This window comes from Gavialis gangeticus, unplaced genomic scaffold, assembly GCF_001723915.1.
Source record: "Gavialis gangeticus isolate Ggan-Ray unplaced genomic scaffold, GavGan_comp1, whole genome shotgun sequence".
NCBI classification, from domain to species: Eukaryota; Metazoa; Chordata; order Crocodylia; family Gavialidae; genus Gavialis; species Gavialis gangeticus.
Window position 1 is genome coordinate 8,986,129 of NW_017729012.1, and position 10,034 is coordinate 8,996,162.

Below are 10,034 nucleotides of genomic sequence, written 5' to 3' on the forward strand. Positions count from 1 at the left end.
GCAGGCAGGAGCGGCCGAGATGCTCCTCTATCCTGGCCCATGTCTTGGGGTCCGTGGTCTGGTCACACTGTCCGTGCTAATGGGCTGGGCCTGTGCTGCCACTGAGCAATGCTGACCCAGGGGGCTTTCGCCCCCTCTGTGGGAGCCTGCTGGGCCGTCGTCCCCAGCCATTTCCTGGTCCTGAAGCACTTGTTCGTGTCCTGTTCTGTTGTTTGGTTTGCAGCTCGGGCTTTGTTGGCCCAGGCACTCCATGGGGGCAACGGCCTTTTGTCTTTCAGAGTTGGCTCTGGGGTCCCCCTGTAGCTAGCCCTGGGCTAAGACGGTTGGGAAGTTGTTTCTTGGCTCAGGAAGCCCTGGCTGGAGTGCACAGACCCGGGCGCTGGTTCAGCCAGCTCTGCCCCCAGCGGTGTTCACTCTTGCACTACTGTCAGCTGCTCTTTTGATGCTGCAGAGGTTTCCAATAAACATTCAGGTTGTTTAATCTCTTGCGAGGGTCATTGCTGTCTTATCCAAATGCTCCCACTTTGTACCCCTCAATCATGCTTGACAGCAGAAGGAAATCAGAGTGGGGTGGGAAAGGGCCTCCAGAGATCCTCTAGTCCATCCCTTGCCTGAGGCAGAATTGGCCCTATCCCAACCAAAATGCATGCTTCTGCTTTCTCAGGCAAGGGTCTGAGAGTCGTGCAGCTGGCATCGCTCACTCCCACAGGCTTCCCTCTGCTGCCAACCTACTCTTCTGTGAGTGGGCAAGCGCACATCGACAACCGACACTGAAAGCAACCCAACTTTCCAAATACACTGACTCCCTCCTGCCCCAGCGAACCGCTGTCCTCCGGTAGAAGTGTCCTCACCTGCTCCGCCTGTAGCAATGCCTGCTCGCCAGCCATCTGTCCTAAAGCAGCCCATGCCCATGGCTGACTTCCCAAAGGATGGAAGTCACATGTAGCTGTCACTCCGGCGTGCGTCTGACCTGTGACAGTGCAGTTCTCCTGCTGCCTTTGGCACTGACTGCTGCCCAGGAAATGCAAAAACAGTGAGTAGATGAACCCTGCCAAAGCTACCTGTCCCCTCAGCTCAACTCCCCCCGGCTGGGCTGCCCTGCAAAATGCTGCCACCAAGTAGCAGGGGTGAAGATGGAGGGGATCCTGCTGCTCTACTGTATCCTGCTGTCATCTGCCCAACAGTTTGCATTAATAGGCTCAGTCTCACGCATGCAGGACTCCTGTGTTGGACCTTGCAGCAGCACTTTGCTCTTTAGCCACAGCACCAGGGTCTCAGGGCGCATGGAGTTGGCCTGCTGTTACCTGGCCAGGGTTTCTGCATGGAGACGCTTCCAGCATAACCAAAGGCGCGGTTGAACGTACAAGGAAATGGGTGTGATCCTAAGGGATATAACCCTGATTGTAGCACCGGCATCGTCTCTCCTGGGCAACAAGGCAGATTTACCCTCTGGGATGTTACAGACAGGTTCAGCATGGCCCCGAGCACTGGCTTGGGATGAGAAAGGTGCTCTCTGGCAGCTTCTCCCCGTGGGCTGAATTCATGGGGAGGGCGGTCCCCTGCTGTGCTTGGCTGAGGATAGCTTCCCCAGATCAGTTCCTCCGCTGCAGGGGCCCTAGCACCACCGACACTTAACTGCTACCTACTGAAAGGGGCTGGGGGAGATGCCTGACTTAACCTCGTTGGTTTTTAGTTTAAGCAGTTGTCGGGCTGAAGAGGGGTAGCAGGGCGAAACGTAACAGCAACGATCAGGCTGGAAGATGGCAAGGCTCCTGGCCCGAGCTCTACGAAACCACAGTGGGCTGAAAGCAGCCAGCAGATGCGAAGCCTCCTCCGCCGGGGCACGCAGAGGACGGGAGGGTGGAGGTGGGCGAACACAGTCCATCCGTAAGCCCCAAAACATGCCAGAACGGGAGCGAGTGCAGAACTGGCTCCACTGGCGGCAGAAAGCGAGGCAGGGCACGGGCACGACGGCTCAGCTGGGAGGAATCCAGCGGCCCGTGCGGCCGAGCAAAGGCAACGGGAGAGGGTGCAGGGCTGCAAATGCCTCTGGCCCATTCACACCTCCCCGTTTCTCATTAACTGAGCTAGGCCAAAGGGGAGGCCCTGTTGCCAGCAGGCCGGTCAAGCTGGGCCAGAGCAGAGGGTTACGGAGAAGGGCGAAGCCCGGGGAGGCGGCGCCCAAGAGGCATTTGAGCGACTGCACTCGGAGGGGAAAAGCCGCGTGCGCCAAAAGGCACCCAAGCCACATCCCTGAAGCCAGGGGAGCCGTGTCGCTGCTGTGTGACAAAGCAGGGCCCAGCCGTGCCGGTGTGGGCCTGTGGCAGGAAGCGAAGGCCGTTGGCCAGTGGACTACAAGAGCGGCTAAGGTGCGTTGCCCCTGGCAAGTCATAGTGCGGGCAGGACTCGCCTTTAATCCCAACGCCGAAGGCCCGTCTACATCACCGAAACCAGACCTGGAGCTCTCCCGGCCCTGCCACCGACCTCCAGCGTGGCCATGGGCAAGTCCCTTTACAGCCCACCCCTACACTCCAGGTAGGAAATGCTCCAAGGCCAGGCCTGGTGCTCGCCGTGTTTGCGCCGCACCCTGATGGCAGCTGTCCTGCCAGCCCGGTACCCGAGAGCTCGGACAGGGCAGGCAGCGGGGGAGGCGCATCTTGTTTCCCTCCGTCAGCCAAGTGTCCCCGTGCAGCTGCGGGGCCTGCCGCCTGCCAGCAGGGTTTGGCCAGGTCCCTGCACGTGCCCCTTACTGAGCGGTATGGCGGCACAGTGCGCCCGACTCCTAAGTGGGGGGGTCACCATTTTGGCACCGAGCTGGGACGAGGAGGAGAGAGTCGCCCTCTGATCCCCTCTGCTGCCGCTTGTAGCGCCTCATGTTTCCAGGCCATGCGCGCAGCACCCAACACGCCACTTCCAGGCATGCATCCGCAGGAATCCTCCCGGCCCCAGCAACCTGCCTCATGCCACCCAACACGCAACCAAGACCCCTCGCCCCAGCTTCCTGCCATTCCTCCAGAGCCTCGTAATCAACGATCGCCCCCGCGGCTTGTGCCAGGACGAGGGAGGCGGTGGACCGGGCACAGCCATCCAGCCATGCAGCACCTCACACCGCTGCGGTTACATATTGTTTGCCCTCCTAGGTCGAGCGGATCACGCAGGCTTAACCAAGTGCCAAGGTGAAAAGCAGGGTCACTCGCTGCCCAGGCAGAGAGGCAGCATGAAGCCCGCAGTCCCTGCCGGCGAGGACCCTCTCAGAGATGCTGCGAGCGTCACCCTGCCCATTTCGGCTCCTGGCACCTACAGGAAAGGCTGTCCCTGGATTCCCAGCAACTTCTGGGAGGAGGCGAAGAGGCTGCTGGCACTGGCAGGGCCACTGGTAAGGGCGGCGGGCGGCCAGCACCTGGCATTCCCGCTGGCTGAGTGCTCGTGCTCCCTGTATAGGTTACGTGGAGCCTGGGAACAAGTCAGGCTCCTGCTGCCCCTCCTCTGCGGGGTCCCGGCGTGAGGCTGTCCTCCCTTTTGCGGCAGGCTCCTGTGCTGTCCTAGCAAAGGGCAAATAGGGGAGAGGCAAAATGGAAGATCAAACGTTCAGATGGTGCGGGGCCGTGATGCCCTCCTGGCTGGGCACACGAGTGAGTGCCAGGACTCGCACGCACAGGGATGGAGACAGCAGCCTGCCGCGCCCGTGCACATCCCGGCCCAGCGCAGCTACTCTAGATTTACGCAGGTAGGGCAGAGATGGGAATCGGGGGCCCGCACATTTGCGGGCGCTGAATAGCAGCGGTCCTCCAATTACCGCGAGCAGAATGGAGATGCGGCTATAACCAGATCACTGACCGTCACCAACTTTGCAACACAGCCACATCCTCAAAGCGGGTCTGGCAGAGAATTTCTAAAGAGAGAAACCCAAGACCCCCTTGACCTAGCGGGGATTTGAATCGGCTGGGATCAGACCTCAGCAAACCCGCAGGGGTGGCACGCACAGCCTTGTTTGCCCTTCAGTACAATACACGAAAGCCTGCCCTTTGCAGCCTCTCTGCACGTTTGTTCCTCAGATGCAATTTCCTCTCCAGCCTGCAGTCACCACGGCCTGTTTTTTTCCCCCCTCTCCCTTCAATCCAGACCCTGATCCAGCTGCTGGTCTTTATGATCCATATTGTGAGCTCTATATTCTGCGGCCATCTGGGCAAGGTTGAGCTGGCTGCCGTCACACTTGCAATCGCTGTAAGTATTCTCGCTCCAAGGCTTTACATAGTCCACGTTTCAACCAGCTCCAGCGTCTCCCGTACGTTAGTAATGAAGCGGTGGGGAGCTGCTGGCTGAGGAGCTGACAACAGGCTGGGACAGAGGGCTCTTTCCTTCTGCTTTCACAAGCAGCCGTGGGCAAAGCCTGCGATCACCAGCTAGGTACATTTTTGCATCCTCTCGCTGTTTTATCTTTCTGTTTCCAGGTTATAAATGTTCTCGGCATCTCCGTGGGGTACGGCTTAACAGCTGCATGCGACACATTAATGTCACAGGTAGGGAATAGCTGCTGATCGCCGACCCCTCTTCTTTAGAGAGGCTGGGAGCATTAAACGTTAGTGGGATCAGATTAGCTCCCCTATTACACGGGGCTGTTAAACCAGTGGCTAAAAGCTTCTGTAAGGCTCAGAGCCCAACTGGCCTTAGACACTCAGGGCTGGGTACGTTTTGCCCCTCGGGGTACGCATGGGAACGGACTCCATCCAGGGATCGCAAAGGAGGAGTTAACTGATTGCCTAAGCACTGGCTCTGAAGTGCCTGGCTGCCCCGAGCGATGGGCAAAGTCCCTTCATGGCTGGATTCATATCTTCACCTCTCAGGAATGAACCGAGGCTCACGCCTGCATCATGAGGCTGTAACGCTGTCCAGGAGCAGGCACCGAGCCCAGGACTTTGGGATGGAAAGCCTGAGCTCCTCCTGGCTTGAGCTAAAGGAGCTGGGTCTGGGCCCTCCAGGCTGGACAAACTCCTGAGCCTCTGCAGCGAGTCTGGCCACCGGAAGGGAACAAGGGCTCTTAAAGGGGGTCGTCTCCCGTGCCTTGCAAAGTCCCCCTTCCACATGCTTTTCACGATGCTGAAGGACCCCTGTGCTGCAGCGGGCACTGGCTGGCACCTCACCCCCTGCACAGCTCTGCCGTTCTTCCATGCAGGCTGCTTTCCTGTGGCCGGCGCAGTCAGGCATGGCTTTTTCAAGGGCGTGACATTAACTCCCGGGCTCGGCCCTCTTGCTCTGCAGACGTACGGCGGCAAGAACATGAAGCGGGTGGGCGTCATCCTGCAGCGCGGCACCCTCATCGTGCTGCTTTGCTGCTTCCCCTGCTGGGCTGTCTTCATCAACACCGAGCAGATCCTGCTGCTGGTCCGGCAGGACCCGGAGGTCTCCAGGTCGGGCGCCGAGTCTGGCCGCGGCAGGCACAGGATGCAGCCGCAAGCTCTGCAAGGGACCGAGGCCGCGACTGCCTGCAGTTACCTGCCGGGCTCTGCCCCCGGCCAGGCTGGCAGGGCCCTCCCTTCACCCCATTGGCTGGGCTCTGCCCCAGCCAGGCTGGCAGGGCCCTCCCTTCACCCCATTGGCTGGGCTCTGCTCTCTGCCAGGCCAGTGGAGCCTTCCCTTCACCCTATTGGCTGGGCTTTGTTCTCTGCCAGGCTCACAGAGCTTTTCTTTCACCCCATTGGCTGGACTCTGCCCTCAGCCAAGTGGGCACCGCTTCCCCCATCACCCTGTTGGCCAGGCTCTGCCCTCCACCAGGCCAGTGGCGCTGCCTCATTGGCTGGGCCATGCCCTCAGCGATGCCAGTGCAGCGCCCCTTTCTCTCACGGCTGGGCCGAGCCGTCGGCGTGAGCAGGCTGGCAGACGTGGCCCGTGGCACGGTGCAGCCCTGAACCCGGCTGCTGCCGGGAGGCAAACTCCCTCGCTGCCACCGCGACACGATAAAGCACAGCCCGCGCTGCCCAGCCCACCCCGGCATCGCCGGGCGGCCGCCGGCCTCTTCCTGCACGGGGCCGAAAAGCTGGGTCAGGAGGGAGAACGGTCCTGCCGCGCCCCGGGGGACGGGGCTTGCGCAGGCCCTCAACGGGGGAACGATGGTGCTTTGTGTCTCCCCCCAGGTTAACGCAGGTTTACGTGATGGTTTTCGTCCCGGCTCTTCCCGTAAGTTCCTCTCCCCGCAGCTTCTTGGGGAGGGAAGCAGACAGGAGAGTGGCTCCTTCGGCGCCTGGAGCCCTGCAAAGCTGCCCGCTCTGGTCCCCCGCACGCGACGCCTCCCCCCTCTCAGGAGGGCTCAGACGCACCCACGTCTCGGAGCCAGCCTGGCAGGAGGCAGCCGATGCCTGGACCGGGCCGGCGGCCAGAGGAAAGACTAGATTTCCCCTGAAGACATCTGTTACACCTCAGCCCGACCTCACGCACCAACTCCCTTATTTTGCAGGTGGCTTTTCTGTACCAGCTGGAGACACGATATCTGCAGAATCAGGTAGGCCGCAATGGTGGATGGGGAGGCGAGGGGGAAGGGATCTCATCCCGTGAGACCGCCGAGGTCTCTCTCAGTAACCCACCCCCGGCTCAGGGCTGTGTTGCAGCATAAAAGACGCGCGTCCGGCAGTGCCCATAACGTGCACACAACAGCAGGCATTTTTGGCCGGTGTTTGGCCACCTCTAGGTCCATTCCCCCATTGCAAGAAAGGCTCTCGCACACATGGTTTCCATTAGACTCAATGCACATGGCAAACCATAGAGGTTTTAACTAATTAACTAATTTCTTCTTTGGCGATGCTGGAAGTGCCGGTTAGCCACACAGCCCTTCATGTCCAGGACATCGCGTTCAGCAACGAGAGCAGCTATTGCTCTCTTGGCCCTGCCACTCCTTCGACGCCGTCTAGGAACCATGGCATTTGCACACCTATTAGTGCACGAGTCCCAGCGAAATCGCATTTCTCATATTTCTGTTTCACCGCAGAGGATCATTTGGCCCGAGGTGCTCAGCGGCATCGTTGGAAACATCATAAACGTGCTTGCAAACTACGTCTTCCTCTACACGATGGACCTCGGAGTCACGTGAGTAGCGTCTGGAAGTGATTAGACCTCTGAACGACGGCACAAGCCTCAAACGGGTCCCGAAATCCCCAAACTCCCACTGCGCCCTAGGCAACAGGATGTAGCTCTCACATGAATAATTGGGGGGAGCCCAGCTTCAGGCATCTTCAAAAGGACCCGCTTTTGAGTGGACAAGTGCTCAGCACTTCCACAAAACCAGGCCCTTTTACAGGCATCCAAGCTGGGTGCCAAAATACCCAAATCCCGACCTAAAACAGACAGCAAAGAATGGATTCTGCTAGTTCAGGTTCAGGCAATACTTGGAGGACACCAAGCACTGGTTAGTCCCGACTGAGTATTGGACCCAGGGAAACCTGATGGGAAAATGCCCACAGGCCAGCTGGGATTTAACCAGGGCACAGGGTAAAGGTCTCTGCAGGACCCAGTCCAGAGCGTACGGAGCTGCAGGACGCCAGGATTCGCCCTCGCCGGTCTGAGCCCTGCTGTGTCCACTCCAGCTTCTCGCCCTTTAAAGGACTGATTCCCTCCCGCGTGGCCAGAGCACGTACTCTGCACACGTGCCGCGGGCAGGACCGTTCGCCAGGCAGCATCCTCGGCCCGGGGGGAGCAGGGCAGGAGCTGACCCCGAAGCACGTGGCGCCGCAGGATACGGAGCTGCCGGCAGGACACAGAAGGTCCCTTGCGGTCTCTCTTCCCCCAGGGGCTCTGCCTTGGCGAACACCATCGCTCAGTACACACAAGCCATCTTCCTGTTCCTGTACATCGTCGGGAAGAAGCTCCATGTGGAGACCTGGGGAGGTGCCGTGTCTGTCCCCGCTGCCTGTAAAATCCTCGCTGCTTCCCCAGGGCTGCCCTGAAACTCCCACCCTTGCCCCCGGCAGGTCCCTCCTAGCCGGTCCCCTAGCATGGCCTCGGGGGGGTTGCGTCAGCAGACAGACCCCAGGCTCGCACTCCAGCGCTCGAGGTCCTGCCAAGGTCAGCAGGCACCAGCCACCCGTGTAAAGGCTTTGCACGCCTCACTGAGCACGCGGGAGGCTTGGCTGCGTCTGGGATCGGCCACAAACGGTCCCAGCAGCGAGGACTTCGGATCCACGCCTCAAAGCTCAGGCGCTGCCGAATCAGCTGCGTGCTCTGTGCTTCGTGCACAGCGCTTGCTCTGGAAAGGCAAAAGAGATGCCAGCAACTCGGCCCCGGCTCCTAGTTCCCTTCCTGGTTGCCTGTGGCCCAGCTCTGCCAGGCTGGCTGTTCACACGTGGCATCTACTTGCCCCAGGCTGGTCCAGCGAGTGCCTGCAGGAGTGGGATACCTTCAGCTCGCTGGCCGTGCCCAGCATGCTCATGTTATGCATCGAGTGGTGGACCTATGAAATCGGGAGCTTCCTGGTCGGTGAGTGCAGGGGGGACGGAGAGGACCCCCCCGGGCTGCTATAGACGGTGTCCCCGAGCAGGATCCACCAGGCCGCAAGCTCCTGACGGGCGTCTCCTCTCCGCCACAGGCCTGCTGAGCGTCGTGGAGCTTTCTGCCCAGTCCATCGTTTACGAGGTGTCCACAGTCGCTTACATGGTAAGAACATGGGATCCTTACACCGCAGCATGGGACGGCCCCGACTGCGGCCGGGGTCCCCACGCGTGCTGGGCGCTGTACACGCACAGCAAGAGACACCCCCTGCTCTGAAGGGCTCAAGAGTCTGAGCACACCAGGGAAACTGAGGCAAGGTGACGTGACCCCAGCTGCCCCGTCTCCTGCCCTGGGCTCAAGCTGCACCTTGCCATTGCCTGTCCCCATGCACGCACCTTGCTTTGAACTTTTAAGGCACCCCAGAGATTTGCCGCCCGTCTCGCGAGCTCAGGCCGCGGCTTGTTGCAGGGGGCTATTAGACCACGCAGCGCCTAGGCTGGATGAGCAATAGCACTGTAGGGTTGCCCGAGGCAAGTGAATAAACACCGGTGCTTTGGGCTTTCAGGTTCCCTTTGGACTGAGCACGGCTGTCAGCGTTCAGGTGGGGAACGCGCTGGGTGCTGGGAACGTAGAGGAGGCCAAGACAGCGTCCGTTGTCAGCCTGCTGTGCACAGGTAGAGGGCTCTGGGCTTTGGTGCTGCTCCGAGCGAGGAGCTAATAGCAACCCTGATGTGGGCCATGCGCCTCTCCGACCTGCCCGTACTCAGGTGGCCCCGGCTGCCGGGCTAGGGGCAGCTACATTACTCCATGGGCCACGAGGCAACAAGTCGGCAGCACCGGGGTTGCACTGGCGTGTGACCGGGGCCAGGAGGCTCAAGCCAGGACAGGGTCTGAACCAGGACAGACTCACTGCGGCTGCTCTCTGCTCCATTTTCAGGGGTCTTTTGTGTGGCGATGGGTGTCGTCCTGGCAGCCTCGAAAGACATGTTGGGATATATATTTACCAGTGACAAGTGAGTTCCTCAGGTGCCTGTCACCTCCGAACAGAAATGTTCCCGCTATTAAACCGCTACAGACAGAGCCACGGCATGGAGGAGGGAATCACGCTGGGAGGAGGCAGCACAACCCATTGGTCCTGCAGGCTGCAAGGGTCTTCTCCCTCGCTCAGTCCAGTTGCTCACCCGAGTACGGCGGGTTATTTCCGTAGGAGGGTTTTGGAGCGCAGGCCTAATTATTTAGCTCAGAGTGAAATTTTCCCCAGGAAACTCCAGGTGCTGAAGTCTCAGGGAGCGGCCACTACAAGGGCATGCAGAGGCTGCCACCATGGTTTTACTCCAGGCCCGTGTCCAAATACAAAGTTCTCCCAGCGCCTCCATCGTTGGGTAAAGCCCCAGCGCCTGAGGGTAGCTGGGTCAGGGCCCTCTGGCTCATGGCTTCATCCCGCTGCCCTTGCTCACGGCCTGGTGGGGCAAGTCTGCTGAGACCAGTCAGGCGTACCGAGCGCAGCCAGATGCCGGGGCTTGAACTGCTCTTGAATCGCGTTGCTAGCGCTGCTTGCT

General features: G+C 60.2%; 1 protein-coding gene across 1 annotated transcript in view; it reads left to right on the forward strand.

Annotated features, from left to right (window-relative positions):
* Positions 1-2,758: 2,758 nt before the first annotated feature.
* The window catches only part of LOC109293154 (multidrug and toxin extrusion protein 1-like), a 22,200-nt gene continuing 14,924 nt past the window's right edge, over positions 2,759-10,034 (forward strand). Inside the window, exons 1-13 of the mRNA XM_019510958.1 lie at positions 2,759-2,769; positions 2,884-3,376; positions 4,123-4,224; positions 4,452-4,520; positions 5,260-5,408; positions 6,132-6,174; positions 6,452-6,496; positions 6,980-7,077; positions 7,778-7,875; positions 8,350-8,463; positions 8,573-8,640; positions 9,041-9,149; positions 9,413-9,488. Of these exons, the coding sequence (XP_019366503.1) occupies positions 2,759-2,769; positions 2,884-3,376; positions 4,123-4,224; positions 4,452-4,520; positions 5,260-5,408; positions 6,132-6,174; positions 6,452-6,496; positions 6,980-7,077; positions 7,778-7,875; positions 8,350-8,463; positions 8,573-8,640; positions 9,041-9,149; positions 9,413-9,488 (1,475 nt within the window). The remainder of the gene's footprint in view (positions 2,770-2,883; positions 3,377-4,122; positions 4,225-4,451; positions 4,521-5,259; positions 5,409-6,131; positions 6,175-6,451; positions 6,497-6,979; positions 7,078-7,777; positions 7,876-8,349; positions 8,464-8,572; positions 8,641-9,040; positions 9,150-9,412; positions 9,489-10,034) is intronic.